Raw genomic sequence first — 26,676 nt, 5'->3', positions numbered from 1 at the left:
TTCTTACTAAATGAATCAACTTTCCCTATTTCTACCTTATCTCTCCAACTATAAGAACTGTTAGCAAAGTAGTTAGAGTAGGAACTATTTCTCCTACATATCATATTATCTGACCTACCTTTCTATGTTCTACACTTCTATCCTATCTCTTATTAGGGTGAAGGGAAATACTATGGAATCCTCTAGGTGTAAGCTGATACACCTACAACCAGGAAGGTCATTTCCACCCAATCTAGATTTTACCACCCCAAGTTCTGGACTAATCACCATCCTACACTCGTGTTCCTGTTTCTCAACCTTTTTGTTTATTATTACTATCTCTAAGCCCATTTAGACATTTTTTCCCTAATTGCCCCCTTCTCCATAAAATTTTCATACCACAGGTATACTATGTATGTTTACGTACTGTATGTGTGTTGTGTTTTTTTTAGTGTTTATTTTTGAGAGAGAGAGAGAGAGAGAGAGAGAGAGAGCGAGCACGAGCAGGGAAAGGGAAGAGGGAGGGAAACATAAAATCAGAAGCAGGCTCCAGGCTCTGAGCTATCAGCACAGAGCCCAACACAGGGCTCGAACTCACAAACTGTGAGATCATGACCTGAGCCAAAGTCAGACGCTTCACCCACTGAGCCACCCAGGCACCCCTATGTCTGTGCTTTATACATAAAAAGGATAAGCATAAAGTTTACCCCTTTTATTCAGTGCAGGGTTATGAAAGACTAATTCTTTTAAATTAAAATTTAAATTTAAAAACTTAAAGCTATTAATTTTTAACAACTTTATAACTATATTTCCTGGAGGTTAAGCATCTGACTTTGGTTCAGTCAAGATCTCACAGTTCATGAGTTCAAGTTCCACATCAGGCTCCCCGCTGGCAGTGCAGAGCCTGCTTGGGATTCTCTCTCTCTCTCATCTCTTCTGCCCCTTCCCAGGTTGCATGTGCTCACTCTCTCTCAGATGAATAAACTTAGAAATAAATAAATAAGTAAATAAATAAATAACTATATTTCCTGCAAACCCTGTAATGAAATGTATTTCTTATATAACTCATAATGTATCAAATTATATATGCAAATTAGCAATTTACAGAAACACATAACAGCAATATAATCAAACTTTTAATTATTCAAAAGTATTTTTAGAAGATGGTGGAACAGCATGGAAGTTTTTTGTGTCTCGCATTCATGACATACAGCTAGACCAAGACTAAACCACCCTGCACACCTAGAAAACTGATTTGAGATTTAACACAACAATCTGCACAGCCTGAACCACAGAATTCAGCAGCAGGTCCATCTATTCAATTTTCTTTTTTTTTCACTTCTTTTCTTTTTCTTGAATACAGAAAAAGTTGTTTTATTTTAAATTTTTATTAAAAATATTTTTCTTTAATTTTTTTTACTGTATTTTTCACTTTTGTGTAAATTTTTTCAAATTCTATTTTACTTCCATCATTTTATTTTAGTCTACTTCAGTGTATTCACTTTTTCAAATTTTCAAATGGTTTCCTTTTTTTCTCTTTTTTGTTTCTTTTCTTTTTCTTGAATACAGAAAGAGAAAAAACTCATTTTTATTTTTAATTTTTATCAAAAGTATTTTTAGCAAAACAAAGGAAAATTTAAATAAATTTCTTAAAATTAATGTCAGTGAACTTTTTTTTTAAAGTAAGCTCAAATAAGCTTTATGACCAACATGGAGCTTGAACTCAAAACTCTGAGATCAAGAATCATATGTTCTACCTACTGAGCCAGCCAGGCACTCCTTAGCAAATTTAACTTTTAACTTTTGCTTGATACAAGAAGATAACTTTTAGCTTAACTAGCTGCTAGGTATTCATTCAGACTGAGTCAATATTTTTTCTTTTCAGCACTTAATTCATGATGTGCTGAATAACCTGCAGAATTAAATAATAAAATATAGGGGTGTATGGGTGGCTCAGTCAGTTGATTTCGGCTCAGGTCATGCATGATCTCAGTTCGTGGGTTTGAGTCCTGCATCAGGCTCTGTGCTGACAGCATGGTGCCTACTTGGGATTCTCTCTCTCCTTCTCTCTGTCCCTCCCTGCTTGCTCTCTATCTCTCTCTCTCCTCAAAAATAAATAAATATGGGGCGCCTGGGTGGCGCAGTCGGTTAAGCGTCCGACTTCAGCCAGGTCACGATCTCGCGGTCCGTGAGTTCGAGCCCCGCGTCGGGCTCTGGGCTGATGGCTCAGAGCCTGGAGCCTGCTTCCGTTTCTGTGTCTCCCTCTCTCTCTGCCCCTCCCCCATTCATGCTCTGTCTTTCTCTGTCCCAAAAATAAATAAACGTCGAAAAAAAATTAAAATAAATAAATAAATAAATAAATAAATAAATAAATAAATAAATATAAGGGGCATCTGGGTGGCTCAGTCGGTTAAGCGGCCGACTTCAGCTCAGATCATGATCTCGCGGTCCCTGAGTTCCAGCCCGGCGTCGGGCTCTGTGCTGACAGCTCAGAGCCTGGAGCCTGTTTCGGATTCTGTGTCTCCCTCTCTCTGACCCTCTCCTGTTCATGCTCTGTCTCTCTCTGTCTCAAAAATAAATAAACGGTAAATAAATAAATAAATAAATAAATAAATAAATAAATAAATAAATAAATAAATATTTAAAATAATTTTAAAATATAGACTTTTTATTTAATTCCTTTTTTAACGTTTTTTTTTTTTTGTTAATTTTTGAGAGAAAGAGACAGAGAGCGAGTGGGGGAGGGGCAGAAAGAGAGGGAGACACAGAATCTGAAGCAGGCTCCAGGCTCCAAGCCGTCAGCACAGAGCCCCATGCAGGACTCAAACCCATGAACTGAGAGATCATGACCTGAGCTGAAGTTGGTCACTTAACCGACTAAGCCACCCAGGCGCCCCTATTTAATTCTTAAAGTTCAAACCACAAAAGCACTAAGGCTCAAACAGAAACAACACTGACAAGTCAGCCAACCGGCATGTGCGGGCCACCTCTTACCATATGACTTTGAGATTAAGCAATCAGTTGGGAGAAAGACCTCTAATCACAGCCATCTATTCACCATAGTTTTTAGCAGTGATCTTCCATATTTTGTGTATCTTCCATGAACTCAGTGTCAGTGCTCCTCATGTGATATCCAAGAAAACCCAAAGAAAGAAATTAAATACCAAGGACTAAAGTTTTGTCATGTAGGGATTAAGCTTTAGAAGGGTACAAACCAGTGTTATAGCTAAAATTTTTTTTTCACCCCCACACTTCACCAAGGAACCAATTTTTAATGTCTAGAATAGGCAAAAATCAAGACAGAAAGTACATCAGTGGTTGCTTAGAGTTGCAAAATGGGAAGAGACAGCTAATGGGTACATGATTTCTTTCAGGGAGGACAAAAATGTTCTACAATTAGACTGTAGTGATGATGATTATACAACTCTATAAATATACTAAAACCCCTTAAGTTGTATATTCTAAATGGGCAAATTGTATGGTATGTGAATTAGATCTCAATAAAGCTGCTTAAAAGGAAAGAGTCAATTTTCATCTGCTGCTGGGTGATACCATCCCTGTTAAAAATGCATGCCCAAGGCACTGGAGGGAGAGGGTTTCATGGCAATGCTCCCTCCAGTGGAGTTATTCAGACCTAAAAGAACAATAAACTACATAGACTGAGCATAGTAAAATAGGGTCTAGAATTGAAATCAAAATCAAATATAATTAGTAGTCACCAACATATTTAATTATAAATACATAATCAGATATGGGACATAAATGGTAAATAGTGTCCATAAATGACTCAAGTTCTCCAATGAGCTGTGGGATGAGGAAAGCTTGGCCTTAAGAGAGATAAAGAAAGAAAGTTTTTGGTTCACAGGCCTCATCCAGACGAAAAAGAGTTAAAAAGAAGCAAGTAAGGAGTGCCTGGGTGGCTCAGTCAACTGAGCTTCCTATTTCAGCTCAGGTCATAATCTCATGGCTCATGAGTTCAAGCCCCACACTGGGCTCACTGCTGCCAGCCTGTCAGCGCAGAGCCCACTTCAGATCCTCTGTTCCCCTCTCTCTACCCCTCCCCTGCTTGTGCTCTCCCCAAAATAAAAATAAAATAAAATAAAATAAAATAAAATAAAATAAAATAAAATAAAATAAAAAGTGGTGACACTCTTTTCTCCATCAACCACTAATCTCTTCTCTGAATTTTTTTTAATGTTTATTTATTTTGAGAGAGAGAGAGAGAGACAGAGTGGAGTGGGGGAGGGGCAGAGAGAGAGGGAGACACAGAATCTGAAGCAGGCTTCAGGCTCTGAGCTGTCAGCACAGAGCCTGATGTGGGGCTCAAACCCATGAACTGTGAGATCATGACCTGGGCTGAAGTTGGACTCTCAAACAACTGAGCCACTCAGGTGCCCTGCTTTTCTGAATTTTAAGAGATAGTGATGCCCCACCTCAAGCCAAGGTGTCCCCAAGGACCCACCCAGTTTCCAATAATTTCACCTCTAATGCCACGGAATAGGTAAGTATGTTACTCAAGGGCCCAACATCCCAGGCTATCATGTCCCTTAATGAGAAAAGAAGGTAGATGTAGCAAGGAGCCTCTAGAGCAGCACTGTCCAAAAGAATTTTCTGTGATGATGAATATCTTCTATGGTCTATAGATTACACTGAGTACTTAAAATGTGGGTGGTGCAAATTAGGGGCTGATTTTTTCATTTTATTTTATTTTAATTTTAACAGATACACGTGGCTATTGACTACCATACTAGAGAGTTTGAAAACAATGCTATCCAGCAGAAATATAACATAAGCCATAAAAATAATTTTAAATTTTCTAGTAGCCACATGGAAAACAGTTTTTTAAAAAGGTGAAATTAATTTTAACAATACAGGGGCGCCTGGGTGGCGCAGTCGGTTAGGCGTCCGACTTCAGCCAGGTCACGATCTCGCGGACCGCGAGTTCGAGTCCTGCATCGGGCTCTGGGCTGATGGCTCAGAGCCTGGAGCCTGTTTCCGATTCTGTGTCTCCCTCTCTCTCTGCCCCTCCCCCGTTCATGCTGTGTCTCTCTCTGTCTCAAAAATAAATAAACGTTAAAAAAAAAATTTTTTTAATTTTAACAATACATATAACTTAAACCAATATAATCAATATATTATCATCTCAACATATAACCAATATGAAAATAATTATCAAGGTATTCTATACTCTTTTATTCTACTACATCTTCAAAATCCCATGTGGAAATTACACTTGCAACCAATCTCAATTTGGATCAGCCAACAGTAGTCATATGTGGCTGCATATTAGACAGAACAATTCCAGAAAACTTTAGAATGCTTTCTGTGCCACCTAGTTTTCCCTTCCCTTTTCTCCCCAGATCCCAGGAGAAGAGTCAAATTCACAAGAACTGTTCCTTATTCCTTTACAGAGTCATACATCACACCTAGGTATGGCAGGTTGGAAGTTTTCTCCCTATCTAAAACTATCTCATACAAAAAGTTCTTAAATTCCAGCAAATATATTAATTTAGCTAGCTAGCTAGCTAGCTAGCTAAATAAATAAATAAATAAACAAACAAACAAATAGGGACTGCAAGGGAGGGTAGTCATTTACATTTTAGTGTGGGTTATGGGACCTTGTCCCATGAAGACGACAGTGCTAAATACTCCTCATCAAGCAAAAGGGTCAAATTCTCAATAATACACTCTTAATAAAGACCTATGAAAAGATCCAAGACAAAACAAGAGGAAAAAACCCAAAGCTTTTATAGTAACACTTGGAAGAAACAACCAAACAAAACAATAATCGTTTTAGCAAAGAACTTCCAAAATAAGTGGGTGGCTAACCAGTGAGCAATTTATTTCTTGTGGTCGCAAAAGCAATCTTTATGTTGTCACTGCTCCTCTCAGCTCTCTCAGAGTGGGAGTAGACAGGGACTGAAGTCACTTCAACACCACAGAACAGCAAAGCAAGAAAGATAATGCTGCTTGGTGCCCCAGGAAGAAAAGGTAAGTTCCCCCAAGGAAACTGAGTCTAGGGGTCATTAAAGAGGCAGACATTAACCTTCAGAAAGGATACAGCAGCACAAGAAAAATCTACCATATGAGAGCATCTAAAGCTAAGAGCTGGTGCAAAGGGGAGTATAAAGGAAATACAGACAGAGTATTAAAGGAAGAGACAGCAAAGGAATAATAATACTGAGCATGTGCCTATAATTAAGGTCTTCCAATTCAGTATATTATTTCATTTGAGCCTGACAACAACCAATGAGGCAAACGAATAAGATATGATTTAACTCAAGTTCACAAATGATGAAACTCAAAGAGGTTAAGCAAGAGGCTAAGTGATTTCCCCAAGACTCATGAAGACAAAATGAGTCAATTCCTTTTTCATTTTGAATAAAACATATATGTGTATGTAATACCAATGGCCTTAATGAATGTAAAAGCATGACAAGAATACAACATAACCTCTCTGCTTGGGAAGAGGGCATTTACACATAAAAATTATTTAAATTGACTCAAAAATCTGAAAATTCTGGGGTTTCCTATACTTGAATTTTCTTTCCTAATAGCTTCTATCAGTGGTCAGCATTGGCCAAGGTACACTGGGGAGAAAAGAAAGTATACAATGCTTGAGTTCTACCCTTGAAGATTCTGACTTAGGGAGGTCTAGGAATAGCATGGCACCTGTATTTTATTAAGTATTGCAGGTGGTCCTGCTGCCTTAAGGCTAAAGAGTACTACCTCACACCAACAAAAACAGAGATGCCACAGAGGCTGAGGCTCAAGGAATGCCCTGATTAAGGGAAGCCAACCAAAGTACTCCATGGCATCTTGAAAAGAGCCTTCCATCCCAAAGCTTTGTCCAGAGTTGAAGGCAGTGATGGATTACCCAGCCCAGGCTCAGGCCAAACAGGGTACCTGGCTCCCGAGACTGGCTATCGTCACAAATGTGCAGGTCCAGGCGGGAGATGAGCAGATGGTAGGAGGACTCTTTCACATCAAATTTCTCAAAGTACTGGCTGAGGCGGCTGCTGCTGCTGTTGCTGCTGCCTTGGCTGGCACCAAACGCCTGGGCCCAGGACTGCTGGGCACTGGGAGCAGGTGGAGTGATCTATATGTGACAGAGAGAAAAACAAGAAGTCCAAACTCAGGCAGGCTCCTCACAGGCTTTCTTAAGCTTTATTTCAGTCTGAAGAAAACCACATTTTAGCAAGATGACTCTTCCCTTTCATAAGTGTTCACCTGGTAGCTCACGTAGGTCTGTCCCACCTAAATAACCCAAACTGCAAAAAGCCTAATTATAATTAGTGTAGTAATTGTCAGAGCTCTGTTCTGAGTTTGAATTGCCCCCCAAGCTTTGACCCCCCCAGGACTTAGCTCACTGATGCCAAAACACCTCCTACAGGAAGTCTTTCTTAAATGAACCCCTTCAGTCTGTGTAGTTAGATGCCTCTTCTTTGTGCTCTCATGGCACAGTGTCTACCTTTATACACATCATGTTGTAACAGCTTGTTGACAGTAAGTATTTTAAGACAGTGAAAGCTCCAAGGACAAAAACAAGAAGTGTATTATACTCTCCCTTTCCAGTGGCCAGCACTATGTAATAAGCTAACACACTGGAGGCACCCAATGAACAGAATAAATAAATAAATCAGACACACAAACAAAACCTATGCACATCTAGAAGTAAATGAAAAATGCTCCAAATAAGCCTAATAAAGTCTAGACTCTACCTATGTTGATATGAATTAGGTCTGGCCTACCATCTCCCTAGCCCCACGCCTCTAACCTGTACAGGTTCAGGGGCCAGGCTCTTCCTCTGCTGGGCTGACTTCTCCATGGCCTCACTCAGCGACTCCGCATACTTCATCATAGCCTTGAGCTGTGAGTCAGTCAGCACCCAGAGCAGATCATCCAACAGGAACATCAGCTTGGAGGCTACCACATTGCAATCTTTGGTCTGAAGGAGCCACACAGAACATGAAGTTCAACATCTTGTATTATTCCAACTCAAAGTGACTCTTGCCCAGTTAATTTCAGAAATGGCTTTTAATCCCCAGAACATGAAAGGAAAGCAACAACCACTGTGGAGAGTCCATTTCTTACAAAGCTACTGATGTTTTCTGCAATTAACAAGAAGCAGGAAAAGTGAACTGCTAGGTGCCTAGGTCCATGTCCCTGTATATGGATAAAAACTGTGGTTTCCAAAATACAGATGACAAGGAGGTGGAAATGTTCACAGAAATGTTTTGTGCAACACTAAATTACAGGCCTTTTCAATTGTCATTCCTAGAGCCAGTAACATTCCAAGAGAGAATACCAACTCCCAGGATGTGTAGGAGAATAAAAGATGGAAGTTTTCATGAGGGCAGAAAATATACTCACTCTTCTTTTGAGGGCTATTTGGATCCTGCCTTGGTTGGTAATAAGCCTCAATGGAGTGGTGACTGGATCCTGATCACCATTGTCGGTAGCATCTGCCTCAATTCGAAGTGTTTGCCAAGTTATTTCCTTAAATGTTAAAACCTGGAAGGAGAGAGGGTAAACTCCCTTAATTCTGTGGATGAAATTAACCAAGAGGCAGGAAGTCCAAGGGGGAAAAGACTGGCAAAGCAGAAACCCCCACCATTCTCGGTTGGGATCCCAACAATAGAATGCAGAGATCCCTAAGTGAGGAAAGGATGCAGCAGTAACACTGGACAGAAGGGCTTCTTGGGTTCACAGGAATAAGGGCAATATCTGAGGAAATCCCCAAAGCAGGAACAGTATCCTTTAAAAAGAAGTCCTATTCTGGATCTCCCCATTCTCTTCTCTTGCAATACTAGGGTTGTCACCTCTCCTCGGCGGGGGTCAGTGATGCGGGTGAGCCGGAGGTCACTCTGCTGCCAGTTGGGGTTGACACTGTAGCCCTGGAGCTGCCACAATTCAAAAGAAGCGTGGAAGGCCTTGGAGTGAATCTTGATGGTGATGGAATTGACGATGATGAACATTCCCTCCACCACCTTCTCGGCAAAGCCATACTCACTACAACAAATGAGGCAGACCAATGTTCAGAATCATGTGAGAGTCTGTGCACACTCTGTGCTGGAAGACATCAGACAAGATTATTAACAGTGTCTCTCTTTGGGTGCTAGAACTGTGGATGGTTTCTTTCTTTATTTCTCTTTTCATATATATATATATATATATATATATATATATATATATATATATATATACATACATACATATATATATAAATTTGAGAGAGGCAGAGACAGTGTGAGTGGGGAGAGGGGCAGAAAGAGAGGGAAAGAGAGAATCCCAAGCAGGCTGTGTACTGTCAGTGCAGAGCCCGGCTCAGGGCTTGAACTCACGAAACTGTGAGATCATGACCTGAGCTGAAACCAAGAGTTGGACACTTAACCGACTGAGCCGCCCAGGTGCCCCTATACTTACAGCTTTTAAATTTTGAAACTTTTATATGATGCAGTACTTTTTTAATGAGATTTTTTGAGGAGTGAAATAAAAGAAAAAGAGTGGACCTGGAAATAAACTCCATTCTGTTAGAAAGAATAAATGTGAAAATATTTTTATAGCCTACAAACTACATGAATTTGAATGCTGTGTGTGAGGGGAGGTATAACTATGGAAAGAAAACACTAGGTTTCTATAAAATATTCAAAGGCCCAGCAGACTCTGCAAAGGTAGTGGAAATGGGAAGAAGTACAATCATATGAACAAGAGGTCAACAGCAATCCCAACTCTACCCTGCCAAATATAATCCAAAGAGCACAGCTAGATGTACTTCCACAGTGAAATGGCAAAGAGAGGGATGAAGGCAATCTTACAGTCCTTCTGGATGTAGAAAACACACACTCTCTTGACATGTAAATGAAATCAGTTTTCATTACAAGAGATAAAAGGAAGGCCTAGAAACTTGAAAAATATTTGTTTTCAATTTATATCACAAAGGGCTAACATCTCTAATATATAAGGGGCTTCAAGAAACTGAAAAGAAAAAGGCTGACAGGCCAATAAAAATGGGTCAGAGTATGGACATTTCACAGAGAAATAAGTGCAAATGATATTAAACATTAAACATTATAAGTAATTTTATCATCCTCAATGGGGAAAAACTGAGAGCTTTCCCCCTAAGGTCAGGGACAAGACAGGGATGTCTACTCTTACCACTGTTATTCAACATAGTATTGGAAATCTTAGCTTCTGCAGTCAGACAACACAAAGAAATAAAAGGCATCCAATTTGGCCAGGAGGAGGTCAAACTTTCACTCTTTGCAGATGACATGATACTCTATATGGAAAACCCAAAAGAGTCCACCAAAAAACTGCTAGAACTGATTCATGAATCCAGCAAAGTTGCAGGATATAAAATCAACACACAGAAATTGGCTGCATTCCTATTCACCAACAGTGAAGCAACAGAAAGAGAAATCAAGGAATCGATCCCATTTACAATTGCATCAAAAACCATAAAATACCTAGGAATAAATTTAACCAAAGAGGTGAAAAATCTATACACTGAAAACTATAGAAAGCTTATGAAAGAAATTGAAGAAGACACACAAAAAATGGAAAAAGATTCCATGCTCCTGGATAGGAGGAACAAAATATTGTTAAAATGTTGATACTACCCAAAGCACTCTACATATTTAATGCAATCCCTATCGAAATACCTCCAGCATTCTTCACAGAGCTAGAACAAACAATACTAAAATTTGTATGGAAACAGAAAAGACCCTGAATAGCCAAAGCAATCTTGAAAAAAGAAAACCAAAGCAGGAGGCATCACAATCCCGGACTTCAAGCTATACTACAAAGCTGTAATCATCAAGACAGTATGGTACTGGCACAAGAACAGACACTCAGACCAATGGAACAGAAAAGAGAACCCAGAAATGGATGCACAAACGTATGGCAACTAATCTTTGACAAAGCAGGAAAGAATATCCAATGGAATAAAGACAGTCTCTTCAGCAAGTGGTGCTGAGAAAACTGGACAGCAACATGCAGAAGAATGAACCTGGACCACTTTGTTACACCATACACAAAATAAACTCAAAATGGATGAAAGACCTCAATGTAAGACAGGAAGCCATCAAAATCCTCAAGGAGAAAGCAGGCAAAAACCTCTTTGATCTTGCCCGCAGCAACTTCTTAGTCAACACATCTCCGGAGGCAAGGGAAACCAAAGCAAAAATGAACTACTGGGATCTCATCAAAATAAAAATCTTCTGCACAGTGAAAGAAACAATCAGCAAAACTAAAAGGCAACCAACAGAATGGGAGAAGATATTTGCAAACTACATATCAGATAAAGGGTTAGTATCCAAAATCTATAAAGAACTTATCAAACCCAAATAACCTAATCAAGAAATAGGCAGAAGACATGAATAGATATTTTTCCAAAGAAGACATCCAGATGGCTAACAGACACACGGAAAGATACTCAACATCACTCATCATTGGGGAAATACAAATCAAAACCATGATGAGATATCACCTCACACCTGTCAGAATGGCTAAAATTAACACAAGAAACAACACGTGTTGGTGAGCGTGCAGGGAAAGGAGAACCCTCTTGCACTGTTGGTGGGAATGCAAACTGGTGCAGCTACTCCGGAAAAGAGTATAGAGGTTCCTCAAAAAGTTAAAAATAGAACAACCCTATGACACAGCAATTGCACTACCAGGTATTTACCTAAAAGACACAAAAATTCAGATTTGAAGGAGTACATGCACCCCGATGTTTATAGCAGCATTATCAACAATAGCCAAACTATGGTGAGAGACCAAATGTCCACTGACTGATGAATGGATAAGGAAGATGTGGTATGTATGTATGTGTGTATATATGCGGTATGTACACACACACACACACACACACACACACACACACACACAGGAATATTAGCCATCAAAAAGAGTGAAATCTTACCATTTGCAACAACATGGATGGAGCTATAATGTATTATGCTAAGTGAAATAATCAGAGAAAGACAAATACTGTATGATTTCATTCATATGTGGAATTTAAAAAACAAAACATATGAAAATATGGGAGAGGGAAAGAAGAGAGAGGGAAACAAACTATAAGAGACTCTTTTTTTTTTTTTTTTTTTGAGAGAGAGACAGAGCATGAGTGAGGGAGGGGAAGAGAGAGAGAGGGAGGCAGAATCTGAAGCAGGATTCAGGCTCCGCACTGTCAGCATAGAGTCTGATGCTGATGCGGGGCTTGAACTCACGCTGATGCAATGCTCAAACTCACGAGCCGTGAGATCATGACTTGAGCCGAAGTCGGACACTTAACCAACTGAGCCACCCAGGTGCCCTATAAGAGACTCTTAAGGATAGAGAACAAACTGAGGGTTGATGGAGGGAGGTGGGTGGGGGATGGGCCAGATGGGCGATGGGTATTAAGGAGGGCACTTGTTATGATGAGCACTGGGTGTTGTATGTAAGTGATGAATTACTGAATTCTACTTCTGAATCCAATGTTGTGCTAGAATATTAACTAACTAGAATTTAAATAAAAATTTGAAAAGGAAAAAATAAAAATAGAAATAGGAGTATCATACAATCTAGTAATTCTACTTCTGGATATTTACCTGAGGAAAATTAAAACATTAATTCAAGAAAATATCTGTACCCCTATGTTTATTTCAGCATTATTTACAATAGCCAAGATACAGAAGCAACCCAATTGTCCATCAATAGGTAAATGAAGAACATGTGACATATAATATATATGTATATATATACATACATATGTATATATGCACACACAGTGAAATATTACTTAGCCATGAAAAAGAATTAAATCTTGCCATCTATGACAACATGAATGAACCTAGAAGGTATTATGCTAAGTAAAACAAGTCAAAGAAAACAAGTCAGACAAAGAAAAATATCATGACTTCACTTACTATGTGGAATCTAAAAAACAAACAAAAGAACAAACAAAACAGACTCATAAATACAGAGAACAAACTGGTGGTAGCCAGAAGGAGGGGTTGGAGGAGTGGGCAAACAGGTGAGGGGATTAAGAGGTACATACCTCAAGTAATAAAATAGTCACTAGGATGAAAAATACAGCATAGGGAATATAGTCAATAACATTGTAATAATATTATGGTCAAATGTATGGTCAAATGGTAACTACATTTATCATGGTGAGCACTATATAATGTACAGAACTGTCAAATCACTATGTTGTATACCTGAAACCAATATAACATTGTATATCAACTATACTTCAATTAAAAAGGAAAAAAGAAAGAGATCAGGGATGAGCAGGTACAGAGTAAAGGCCATGTGAGGAAACGGTGACAAGTCAGGAGTCTGCAAGCCAAGGAGAGAGGCCTCAGGACCTGCTGATACCTTGATAATGGACTTAAAACCTCCAGAATTGTGAGAAAATAAATTTCAACTATTTAGGCACCCAGTCTGTGGTATTATGTTATGGCAGTCATAGCAAACCAATACAAATGGATACGGAGTTCCAGTTCTGCAAGATGAAAAAGTTATAGAGATTTGTTGTAGGATGCAAATATAGTTAACAGTACTGAACTGTACACTTAAAAATGGTTAAGATGGTGTGGCGCCTGGGTGCCTCAGTCGGTTAAGCGTCCGACTCTTGACTTGAGCTCAGGTCATGATCTCGTGGTTCATGAAATCGAGTCCTACATCAGGCTCTGTGCTGGCAGCATGGAGCCTACCTGCGATTCTCTCTCTCTCTCTCTCTCTCTCTCTCTCTCTCTCTCTCTCTGCCCCTCCCCTGTTCATCTTCTCTACCTCTCTCCCTCTCTCAAAATAAATAAATAAAAATGGTTAAGGAGCACGTGGATGGCTCAGTCGGTTAAGCATCCGACTGGCTCAGGTCATGATCTCACAGTTAGTGAGTTTGAGCCCCACATTAGACTCTGTGCTGACAGCTCAGAGCCTAGAGCCTACTTTGGATTCTGTGTCTCCCACTCTCTCTGCCCCTCCCCTGGTAACATTCTTTCTCTCTCTCTCAAAAATAAACATTAAAAAAAAATTTTAATGGTTTAAGATAGTAAATTTTATATTATGTGTTTCTTACCACAATTTAAAAAACTGTTATAAAGACATGAAATGCAGAGAAGGCAATTTACAATAATTATAATAAAGCAACATAAAAGGGACAGCAGTATCTGCAGCCAATTAAGCCGACTATACTCTTTCCCCATGGGGCCCAGTGTGTAATGGCTGCAAACAGCAGCCTCCTCGGTAGTGTATGCAGCCTGTTGATTGTACGGGTTGCCCTAAGGGACATTGGAGATAGTTTTTTCTGGTGGACATTGAGGTTTGGCCTCATGCTTTCTCCAATCTAGGCTCCAGACAGGTATGCAGGGTGCCTTTGGAAAGCCCCAGGGCACAGTGGCCAGGGTCCACATTGGCCAAGTCATCATATCCGTCCGTACCACGTTGCAGAACAAGGAACATGTGACTGAAGCCCTACGCAGGGCCAAGTTCAAGTTCCCTGGCCGCCAGAAGGTCCACATTTCCAACAAGTGGGGCTTTACTAAGTTTAATGTGGATGAATTTGAAGACATGGTGGCTGAAAAGCGACACATCCCAGATGGCTCTGGGGTCAAATACATCCCTAATCATGGCCCCTTGGACAAAGGGTGGGCTCTGCACTCATGAGAACCTCAGCACTGCCCTTCCCATTCATGCCCACCAATAAATCCTGCTTCCTGTCTAAAAATAAAGTGACAGCAGTAAAGTATGGTGACAAATGTTAACTAGACTTATTGTGATCATTTTGCAATATATACAAGTATCAAATCATTTTGTTGTACACCTAAAACTAATATAATATTATGTCAGTTATGCCTCAATAAAAAAAAAAAGAGAAGACTAAAAAAAGAGTCATCGTGAACCCACAGAGTAGAAGATATTTGTAATACATGTATGTAACCAAGGACTTGTTTTTAGGATAAAGAACTTCTACAAATTAATAAGAAAAAGACAAAGAACCTAAGAGATAACTAGGAAAAATACTTGTATCAATATTTTATTAATCAAGACATTCAAAATTCCAACAAAACAACCATCAAGAAAATGCAAATTAAAATCATAATGTGATACAATTACACACCTATCAGATGGCTAAAATTAAAAGATAAAAAATACTAAGTGCTAGCAACTGGAACTCTTATGCACTGCTAGTAGGAAAAGTGGTACAAGCACTTTGGAAAACTGTCTAGCAGTATCTACTAAAGCAGAACACACACACGCACAACCTATGACCCTGCGGCTCTACTGCTGGACATATATAAAACAGAAATGCGTCCACCAAGAGATATGTACCAGAATACTCACAGGAGCACTATGCTTTTTTCTTACATATGTTTAATCTTCATGCAGAAAAATTCATTCTTTGTGGTGCCCAGCTCTAGGGTTTTCACAAATGCATACAGACCACCACAGTCATGATGGAGATAGTTCCACATGACAACCGTACACTTAATAGCCAGAAACTACAAACAAACCAAATGTCCATTTACAACAGCACTGGACAGACTGTGGCATGTATTGGAATAACGTAAGTAATGAGGATGGATGAACTACAAATATGTGTAATGATATGGATGGCTCTCACAAACACCATGTTGAGCTGAAGAAGCTAGACACAAATGATGACATACTATACGGTTATATTTACATAACTTTAAAACTAGGGAAACTAATGTATGGTGTTACAAATCACAATGAAAGTGATCCTTGGGGTGGATATAACTAGAAAGGCCACAGGAGACTTCTAGGATTCTGGAAGTTAGTAGTCTGTTTCTTGATGTGTTAACTTTGTAAAGAATCACTCAACTATTATATACACATGATTTGTGTTCTTCAATATGGTACACTTCAATATAATTTACCAAAAAACTACACTGAAACACCATGTGTCATCTATTAGATTAGGCAAAAATCCTAAAGCCTGACAATATTCTCTATTGACAAGTCTCTGGAAAAACAAGAACTAGTACACAATGCTGATGGGAACATAAAATTATATCTTTATAGAAGGTAATTCAGCAATTACTATTAAAATTATACATACATTTTCCCTTTAACCCACGAGTCCCACTTCTAGGAATCTATCCCAAAATATGCTGGCAAAAAAGGGAGAAACACCCCAAATGTCCCTCAACTGATGAATGAATAAATAAAATGTGGTATATCTATCCATACAATAAAATATTATTTGCCCACAAGAAGGAACAAAGTAGTGATAGTGCTAAAATACATCTAAACCTTGAAAATATTATGCTTAGTGAAAGAAGCCAGCTATAAGAGACTACAGAGTAAATGATTCCATTTATAGGATGATCAGAATGATGATCAGAATAGATACAGAAAGTAGATTAATGGTCACCTAGGACCAAGGCAAGGGACAATGAGGAGTGACTGCTAATAGGTAGTATGGGGTTTGTTTGGGTGATTAAAATGTTCTAAAATTGATTGTGGTTATAGTTGTACAACCTGGTGTAAATTCTAAAAACAATTGAACTATACACTACAAATGGATGAATTCTATGGTATGTGAATTATATTTCGATAAAATGGTTTTTAAAATATGTTGGAAGGGGCACCTGGGTGGCTCAGTCAGTTAAGCTTCCGGCTCTTGGTTTAGGCTCAGGTCATGATCTCATGGTTTGTGGGTTTGAGCCCCGCATTGGGCTCCACACTGCCAGCATGGCGCTTGCCTGCAATTCTTTCTTCCTCTGTCTCTCTGCCCCTCCCCGGCTCGCGCTCTCTCTCTCTCTCTCAAAATAAATAAATAAATTAAAAAAAATAGAGTTAAAATATGCTGGAAAAATACTAAGTGACTCATGAACAAGGTCATTTATTGCTGCACTATTTGTAACAGCAAGAAAACTAGAAATAATTCAAATATCTATCAATAGAGAACAGGCTATAGAAACTATGATGCCTCCTGAAAATATTTTGAGTATTCTGTAGATTCAAAAACAAATGGGGGGGGCGGGGGGTGCCTGGCTGGCTCAGATGGCAGAACATGCAACTCTTGATCTCGGGTCATGAATTCAAGCCCCACACTGGACATAAAGCCTACTTAAAAAAAAAAAAAAAAAAAAAAAGGAATAAGGAACGTTGCTCTATATAATTCTATAGACTGATCTCCAGGATATGTTTTTAAAAGAAAAAATAATGTGGAAAGTGTTTATGGTATGCAGTATTTTATGTAAGAAAGGGGACAACATAAACATACATACATATAACATATCTTGTTTTATGGTTTTAACTTTGGTACTTTAACTTTTTATTTTATATAATTAAAAAATAAATTTAAAAACAATTTAAAAATTTTAAACAAACTGATATAAAATTCCTGGAAGACAGCATAAGAGAAAACCTCGATGACCTTAGGTACAGCAATGACTTTATTTATTTTTTGGAAGAGTTCAAGTGGGGAAGGAGAAGAGAGAGGGGGACAGGGGATCCAAAGTGGGCTCTGTGCTGACAGGTTGACAGAAGCAAGCCCAATGTGGGGCTCAAACTCACAAACTGTGAGATCAATGACCTGAGCCGAAGTCAGATGCTCAACCAACTGAACCACTCAGGTGCCCCAAAAAGGTTGTTTTTTAAATGTTTATTTATTTGTTTTGGGGAGAGAGCGAGAAAGCAGGGGAGGGGCAGAGAGAGGGGGAGAAAAAAAGGGGGTGGGGAGAGTCTCTGCTATCAGCGCAGAGACCAACGGGGGGCTTGAATTCACTAACCGTGAGATCATGACTTGAGCCAAAACCAAGAGTCAGACACTCAACCAACTGAGCTATCCAGGCACCCCAAAAGCTTTTGTTTTTTAGTAAAAGTTGATATGGAGCAGTTAATATATTGGAAATAATGGGGCCATTAGCAACTAACCTCTGTCCTGAAGCGAGGGCAATGGGAGACTGTCCATTGGGGGGCCGAGGCTCCTCACATGTCTTCATCTCCACCTCTACCTTATCCAGACACTGAAATAAAAGCCACGAAGAGCTAAGCATCTGCACAAAACCCCACACAGCACACGCTGCGGATTACCCATCTCTATACTCTAATGCCTAGTTGAGTGCTGTGCCCACAGTGGGCACACATTAAATGTCTGTCGAATGAATGAACAAACTGAAATGCAAAGACAGGCCTCATCTTCCCTCTTCCATGTCCATTAGCAGCAGAACTCCATGACAAGTATGGGATTAGCTCATAGCAGAAAACTAAAACATAAATCCAAGTTACAGAGATTACTATTCCTGGAGATTCCACTCTTTGAGTAACGGCACGCATGGATCAGGGCTTTCACTGATGAAGGGCTTTCAGTTGATAATCACCCGATAGTCAACATCAACTACATTTCTCATTTTTCCTCTGTCAGGATTCCAAAGGAAATGTAAAAGTAGAACCTGGGTAGCAAATTTGTTATAAAAAACAAAAAGCAAAACAAGCAACTCAGGACTCCTGGGTCTTGTGTCTCAATGCTAACATTATACCTCATAGCAATACCAGAATAAGCCCAGACAGTAGTCACTCTGTCTGAGAGAGAAGCTGACAAGCCAGAAGAGCAATCATCACTCCCAAAAAAGATAGCCTATCAGGACTCCTCCCCATCTTCTCTTAGATCTTTTAAAACCTGACCCCAGTCATCCCCATGTGATTACTTGCAATCAAGAAAAGCCATTACCAAGCATATGGGATGTGTCTTCAACTTTGTCCACTGGATCTGAAAGAAGAAAGCAAAGACTCAGGGCTGTGGGAGCTGTCCCTCAATAAAGCATGCCTGTTGGCCAAGGACAGCAACAGCACTCTGACCCCCATTCTCACCCGGATGGAGGCCCTGTTGCAGTAGACCCGAGTGATGGCTAACCAGGTGGGCAGCTCCAGCACATTCTGTAGAACCTCTTCATCTAGCTCCAGGTTCGTCAGCTGACCCTCCCCTTTCAGAGTGCTCAAATTGATTTTGTCTGGGGAAAGATTCTTGGTGAACCTGAAAAGAGTAAAAATAAGAACATATTATTTCTATGGAAATCCACTAAATGGGCATTATAGCCAATAACGTTTTTTAGTTTGGAGAAAAGAGAAAGTTACAGAACAAATGTTGACTAATGACCACACTGTCTCTGTGCCAAGTAAGATGTTAGGTGAGACCTATCATTCTACTCACGATTGTATCACCTTTTTACTCAAGTGATTCTGGAGAAATGGCTATAACAGTGGCAATATAGACTTTTGATATTTCTGAATCCCCACATAAAAACAGAGCAACTAGATAGCAACACCAGAAGCCCACGGATAACACTTATAACAAAACTAGAAGACAAAGCAGCCTCATAAACCCCGACATAAAGCAAGAGGGAAAAAGCATCAATAGCCACAAGACATATGTGCTATAAGCAGCTGTGAAAATCAACATGAAAGCAATAAGGCATCTGACAAACCAAAGAACAGAAGAACTACAAGATAACCAAGTTTTAAATGAAAAGCAACGTGGGCCAATTTGATCATAGCAGTTGAAACTAGTGGGGTGTAGTCAACTGCAAGGGGTCCCCAGTGAGGTCCAAAGGACCTGGAGCAGGCTAGCCCTATAAACTCAGGAAACTAATCAAGGTTCCTTCTTAGGACACAGCACCCATGTTGAAAAGAAACTGTTGGGAGAGGAATCCAAACTGAGCAAGATAGGGAAAACAAATGAAGAAAAGAGATTGTACAAACAAAAGTGGGGGGGGGGGCTAGGTGGAGAGTAGACAGACCAGGATATCTCAGAAAGCAAATTATATTTCTAACACTACTTGAAACAGACGAGGGAGCTCTATGAAGTTAGAATGTGAGACGGGGGCACCTGGGTGGCTCAGTCGGTTAAGCGTCCAACTCTTGATTTTGGCTCAGGTTGTGGTTGGTGGGATCATGCTACAGGTCAGGCTTTGCGGTGACAGCACAAAGCCTGCTTGGGATTCTCTCTCTCTGCCCCTCCTTCCCCACCCCCCTCTCAAAAATAAACTTCTTTTTAAAAAATGGTAAATTAAAAAAAAAATGTGAAATGGTAATAGGCTAATTGTTGGCTTGTTAAGTATAGTCAAATGAAACCCCAGACCCTTACACATCCCTTTACTCATGTGACAAAAGAACAACCCCCTCACCTATAGTCCTGCCAAAGTAAATGAACCTAAATCTCATCATGCTACTAGGTCCAGTTGCAAATTTGCAGGAAATACAGAGGACAGAGAAAAAACGCTGAACTGCACCATAAGTGTGCAATCAGCAAAATACAGACCATAGGAAACTCTACAGGTCAAGTGGCCTGGACATAATTCACACAGGCCAGTCTTCTCATGATTCCATGCTCACTGTCCCCAGTCTGCTCACGTGTTCTTGCCACCCCTTTCCTGGAGCATCATTATCACAGTCTGCCATGCCAGGCCCAATGCAAGACTTATCACTGAGGCTTTCCTTCCCCAACTGCTGCAACTCACATTAAACTTTTTTTTTCTGCATCTCTAGAATCTGTTACACACATTTAAGTCATAATCATGGAGGGTCTTAGGATGTTCTCTAATTCTCCCATATGTAACCACCCCTGTGTAATTAGATGTGAAGCCTTGTGAGGTCAGAGGCTTAGTCTTAGCCATCCCTCCTAATCAAATGGTTACCTGACATACGCACATACCTCTCAGCTAACTATCCTGCTGCCTAACTACTCCCAGTTCCCTTCTCATCTTTTTGGTTAGATCAATTTAAGGGCAGTTCCTCACAGCATATCCCTCTCTCCTGTATGACAAACTGTCTAGATGAATCTCATCCCTGTAATTCTCACTGTTGCTGCCTCTCAGAGTCACTATTTTCCACCTCAATAATAAATTGTATCTTGCCCTCCATCCATAACTACACTTGGCCCTTATACATATTAGATGCTAATAACTGACTTCAGAGTTACATATTATTTACCAACTTTTATTTGTTCACATACATCCTTTCCTTTTACTAAGGTGTATTTTAGTGTTTTTGGTTTTCCTTGGACTATATCATCATGATGTGCATGAGTTTTATCTTCACAATTTTTTTTTCTACAGTGCCTAAAATGGTACTATATAAAAAGACTCTAACAATTTTTAAATGATAGTTAAAAATTTTTAGAAATTTATAAACATGCAAAAAAAAAAGTACTATATGATAATTAGAGATTCATAGGAATCAATGGCATGATAACAAATTCAAGGAAACTGCTTACCTGTGGGACAGGGGAGGGGTCCACAGGAAGCTGCAACTATATAAATACTTATTTCTCACATTCTGTATAAATACGTATTTCTCACATTGGGAAGTGACTGTATGGGAGGTGAACGTATGGCTATATTACTCTTTATATATTTTTGTATGGCAAATATTTCATAGTAATTCTTTCTAAGATTTCTATCAATTACCTATTGTATGTACTTACTGTTTGAAGCGCTACTCCTCCATGGGTCTCTCACACTCCTACATATCTTGCTGAGTATACCAAAAACACATGATCCTGACCACTCCTTACCCGGGCCACTTCTCAGGATTGGGTTTGCAAAGATCAGCTTTGAGGGATGAAGTAATGTGCCCCACCCTAGGACAAAGAGCAGGCTTGCTTACCACTTACTTCAGTGTTCCATTCCTATAAAATATGTGCAAGCATCCATCTGGGTCCGTTTGTGTCACTCCCATGGGACATGAGGGGATAAGGGGGAACTAATGCAAACATTTGCTTATGCTGCTTGCAGGGCTGTGAGTAATAAAGTCCTCTATCTCTGATCTAGGAGTCTCATGTGTTCTGTCAGCATCCATAAACTACAACAAGCTAATTATTAGCTTTTAAATAGGGTAAAATAAAATTCTATACCCTTACACATACTTTTACTGATTTTAATTCACAAAAAATGTTTAGTCAACATTTACTGGGTATGAACGAATGTTAGTCTCTGAACCCAAAAGACAAGCTTTCTACAATGGCTCCTATCATCTGAAAACTAACTTGCTACAGAGGGAAAGAGAATTTCTCTTTTCCTTCAAGGAATGGCTACCTATAAGGAAATAGGACTGGGGTGTGAAAGAAAAAAAGAACATCTTAAACACTTCCACTACATAAAACAAGAATAACAACAACTGGGGGCGCCTGGGTGGCGCAGTCGGTTAAGCGTCCGACTTCAGCCAGGTCACGATCTCACGGTCCGTGAGTTCGAGCCCCGCATCAGGCTCTGGGCTGATGGCTCGGAGCCTGGAGCCTGCTTCCGATTCTGTGTCTCCCTCTCTCTCTGCCCCTCCCCCATTCATGCTCTGTCTCTCTCTGTCCCAAAAATAAATAAAAAAACGTTGAAAAAAAAAAAAAAGAATAACAACAACTGAAACTAAAGGAAGATATACAGTGCATGCCCCTTAGGGACTTGGAGGAAACACAGCCCTGTGGGAAAGAAAGAACACAGAAACAGAACTTAACATTATTTGTAACCACTAGGTACAGGCAGGCTTTCTTTTTCAAGTCCTTTATATTTAAATAAGATACTACAATTATTTTTTCCTAGCAACACTTCTTCTACTCTTAAGTATTCAGGAAAGCCACATCAGCTCAGAAACTGGAGTAACCCTTCAGAAGTATTAGTCTTAAAGATAAGAATTTTTGAACATAAAAAAAATTAGTTTTAAAGACTGTAACTGTACATGTCCTCTTTTCCCCAGATTGTGATAAGACCCCACCTCTCTGCCTCAACTGAGAATCATAGTAGGTGTGAGACACTATCAGAGATGGGAGTCAGGACCCCTTCAATATGCAGGAGAGAACAGGCTGAGAGTCACTAAGATAAGCTATTTCCCTTATGATAAAAATCTCTCTAAAAACAGGAGGAACATACTTTGAATAAAATGAAACAACCACAGTCAACAATGAGTTACACACATGCTAACGTTGACATTCTCAAAGTGGTTACACTGAACAGGCAACCTGTACCTAATTTCTACATTGTGTTCTATGCAAAATCTAACTCCATTTACAGCTCCATGTAAAAAAATACATGTCATTTTTCCAGTCGTGAATAAAAAAGTATGAGACTTGTGTTACATTTCACCCTAACTTTGCCAGGATTTAGGGCAATTGTGTCTCAAACTATGGTCCTGTGATCACATGGGTAGAATCACCATGGTGTATGTTTATTTTAACATGTAGATTATTGGGCCACACTCCAGATATGCTGATTCACAATGGGGAGGGGAGTAAGGAGTCAGCATTTTACAAACTCAGGGTGATTCTTCTGTTCTCTAAACTTTGAGAATGGTTTAATTTGAATGGTTTAACAGTTAATCAGTTAAAGTGATTGAAGGCAGGGAAAATGAGAGGTTCAAGATAGAAAAGAGATGCATAAATCCATTCTTCCAGAACAGAGAAGTTTTTAAATTCTATTCTTATCATGGCTTGGTGTTTAAGAGCACAAGCTTGAGGGTTAGACTTGGGCTCAAAATCTGGCTCTCTCACTAATGCTGTGACTTTAGGCAAACTGTTCAACCAACTTCACAGGACTGGTGGAATTAACAGAGCTAACTAACATACACTAAATATCCGGCATTTGTTAAGTGCTCAATAAAAAGTAATCAGTATTATTTGTGGATTCCACTGCTGCCTTTAGAAAAGGATTACATTATTATCTTAAAAAATAGATTCAGGAGGCCTGGATTATAATCCTAGGGTTCAAGCTGTCTTCAAGAGACAACCCCTCAGGTCTCTTTCTAGCTCAATGTATCCTCCTCCATTCCCAGTATGCCTATTTCTATCCTTTCCACCCAGGCGTCTACAAATTGAAATCTGAACAAGGTTAAAACTGAATTAATGTTCCTCAGAAAGCCTTTCCAGAGTCCCCACTCTGGCTCCAAGAATAGATTTTCATCCTTTGTCCCTCCAGTACTACTGGGTCACAAGAGAACTGAGGACATGGAACAAAGTTATCAATTAATCTAGTCAAAATCAAGCTTGTAAAGGCAAGACCAACCAATTGAAAACAACAGGTGTATAGGTGGTAATCAGCAGAGTTCTATGAACTTTGTAGCCATGTCATCTGGCAAATGACAGCACTGACTTCTTCAGGGAAGTTCTATAGAGAACCCTGTGCTCATTTTATCCTGATAGTAACCAGGTGGACTTATCTTGGAAATGACTACAAGTGTATGAACATCAGGCAGCCAGGACTAGAGACTAATCTCAGTGAGGACTGGTCATCAGACTCTCGGCATACTGCCCTCGTCAACAGCACCAACACAGAGGAAAAACGGGAAAAGCACAAAACCCAGAAGAACCTGTCTTCCTAGATGAGGCCCCAGAGGAAAAGTGATCACTCATATTTCCAGGTAGGGTACAGAAGAATAAGCAAGTGAGAGGATAAACTTCCTTTTGTTATATAATTTTGGTTATCAGAGTAGAGAATCAATCTACAGAGATTACATGCAGGTCTGCTGGACCACCAATGGCTGTTCTCCCCTAAGAGTAATAATAAATTTGTCAATTTACTTTTATGATTCAACAAAAAGTGGGTATCACCTTATTAGCTTCTCAAAAAAGGCAGTAAGAATTCCTCAACTGATTTTGACTGCATTTTACAGTAATAACAAAGAATAGGTAAAATGGTAATCCACGAGGCCGGTTGTGGAGAAGGATTGCGGAGGTTTGCTCAAACAAGGAAACCAGATCTGAATCTGATCTGAAACCACTTTATTCAGTATCTGTGTTCCTAACTGAGGATGATATCTGATTCCAGGGTTGCTGAAAAGGCTAATGGAAGCCTGCTATTCCACTTTAAGTATGTGGGGAAACATTTTCTGGCCATCTGTTACTGTTACAGAGCATAGAAGCTAAGATGAAATCAAGTTGGAAAAGATCTTGATCAGGTTTCATTTCTGCCAGAGGATTGCAATCTGCCAAAGAGACAACAGAGAAAAATTCTCAGATATCTTCGTGAAAATGTACCACAATGTTAGAAGTGAGAATTCTTAGATTTTTAGATTCACAGAATTTCAGAGTAGAAGGCATCTTAAATAATCATTCAGACCAAATCTATAATTTGCAAATGGCCAGAAAGTTAAATGACTTGCCCAAGAGTCATAGCTAGCCAGTGGTTAACCTGGGACTAAGTAAATGGCAGAAATGAGACTTAACTCAGCATTCGTTCAACTCTCCCACTACCCTGTACCCTGTAATTCAGTACTTTTATTGCTGATAATACAATCAATAAGTTGCAATAATCAGTCTGCTTGAGGTCCCAAAGAAATCGAAACCCCACAAAAGCAAATATGCCTGCAAATATGCTTTGCTTCCTTCACTATTTTTTTCCACTAAGGTGATCACAGCCCAGGCCTTGGTTTCTAAGCTTCCTAAGCAAATCCATACCAAAGTATTTTCACTGCTCAGCCACACCACAGGCATGACTTTCAGCAAAAATATAATACATCAAGCTGTGGACCCCTAAATCATCTAAACAAAATATCTCAATTATTGAAGTAGCTAACATTAGTCCACTCTGGACCATGTGATAGAATATACCATTCAATATTAGAGGTTTGTCCTAATAGGTTTTACTCCCAAAACTGCTACATGAACGGATATATGCTTTTCTTAGAAGAAAATTCTCTCTCCTTCTGGATTTTTGTTTCCAATATTGGGTTTTTTAATTGTTTTTGTGTTATTTAAGGTGCAATTTATATACAGTAGCTTATTTTTTTTAATTTATTTTGAGTGGGGGGGGGGGAGGGGAGAGGCACAGAGAGAGACAGAGGGAAAGAGAGAGAATCCCAAGCAGGCTCCATGCTCTCAGCGCAAAGCCCAACATGGGGCTCAAACTCACAAACGAGGAGATCATAACCTGAGCCAAGCTCAAAAGTCAGATGCTTAACCAACTGAGCCACCCAGGTGCCCCTACAGTAGCTTATTTCTGAACTTTCTATTTTGTTCCACTGGTCTACTTATCCTTATGCCAATACCACACTGGCCATATTATGGTAGGTTCATTTTAAGTCTTAAAAGTAGTATAAATCTCATTTTGCTTTTTCGCCCCAAGATTATTTTAGTCATTCTAGGTCTTTTACACTTCCATACAAATTTTTAAGTCAGCCTGCCAATTTCTGTAGGATGGAGGAAAAAAACACCTGTTGAAATTCTGATTGGGACTGCATAGCTCAACTGGGGGAGATCTGACATATTAGCAAAGATGAGTCAGTGTATCCTTGAAGACGGTATATAACCAAGGGATGGCATATTTATTTGGGTCGTCTTTAACTTCTCCAGGCAACATTTTCTAGTTTTCAGGTATACACCTTTTTTTCAATTTATGTGTATATTTTATATTTTTGAATTATAAAGGAAACTTTAAAATTTTTTCTAGTTGTTTGCTGCTAGAAGATAGAAGTTTTTTCATATTGATTTTGGTTTTTTAAAAAGATATTTTTAAGTAGTCTCTACACCCAACATGGAGCTCAAGCTTACTCTGAGATCAAGGGTCCCACACTCCACCAACTGAGCCAGCCAGGTGCCACTGTATTTGACTTTATATCCTACAACCTTACTAAATTCAATTATTCGCTCTAATGGTTGTTTTGTAGGTTCTTTAGGATTTTCTATGTAAACAATTATGTCTGTGGAATAGAGACAGCTTTACTTCTTCATTTCCGATCTCTGTGAAAACTGGTATT

At 39.4% G+C, this 26,676-nt stretch overlaps 1 protein-coding gene and 1 non-coding gene across 2 annotated transcripts in view; one reads left to right on the top strand and one right to left on the bottom strand.

Annotated features, from left to right (window-relative positions):
* The window catches only part of UHRF1BP1 (UHRF1 binding protein 1), a 73,383-nt gene that overhangs the window by 20,325 nt on the left and 26,382 nt on the right, over positions 1-26,676 (bottom strand). The window contains exons 2-8 of the mRNA XM_011282259.3: positions 18,814-18,976; positions 18,674-18,712; positions 17,878-17,969; positions 8,802-8,991; positions 8,353-8,493; positions 7,757-7,927; positions 6,886-7,078 (exon numbers count right to left, since the gene is read on the bottom strand). Coding sequence (XP_011280561.1) covers positions 6,886-7,078; positions 7,757-7,927; positions 8,353-8,493; positions 8,802-8,991; positions 17,878-17,969; positions 18,674-18,712; positions 18,814-18,976 — 989 coding nt within the window. The remainder of the gene's footprint in view (positions 1-6,885; positions 7,079-7,756; positions 7,928-8,352; positions 8,494-8,801; positions 8,992-17,877; positions 17,970-18,673; positions 18,713-18,813; positions 18,977-26,676) is intronic.
* LOC111560687 lies at positions 14,142-14,274 on the top strand. Its single transcript, XR_002742680.1, has one exon. It is a non-coding gene; the product is annotated as a small nucleolar RNA SNORA70 (small nucleolar RNA).

Source organism: Felis catus, chromosome B2, assembly GCF_018350175.1.
Source record: "Felis catus isolate Fca126 chromosome B2, F.catus_Fca126_mat1.0, whole genome shotgun sequence".
NCBI lineage: Eukaryota > Metazoa > Chordata > Mammalia > Carnivora > Felidae > Felis > Felis catus.
The sequence above is the reverse complement of the archived record's forward strand: the minus strand, read 5'-3'. Positions and strand labels throughout refer to the sequence as shown.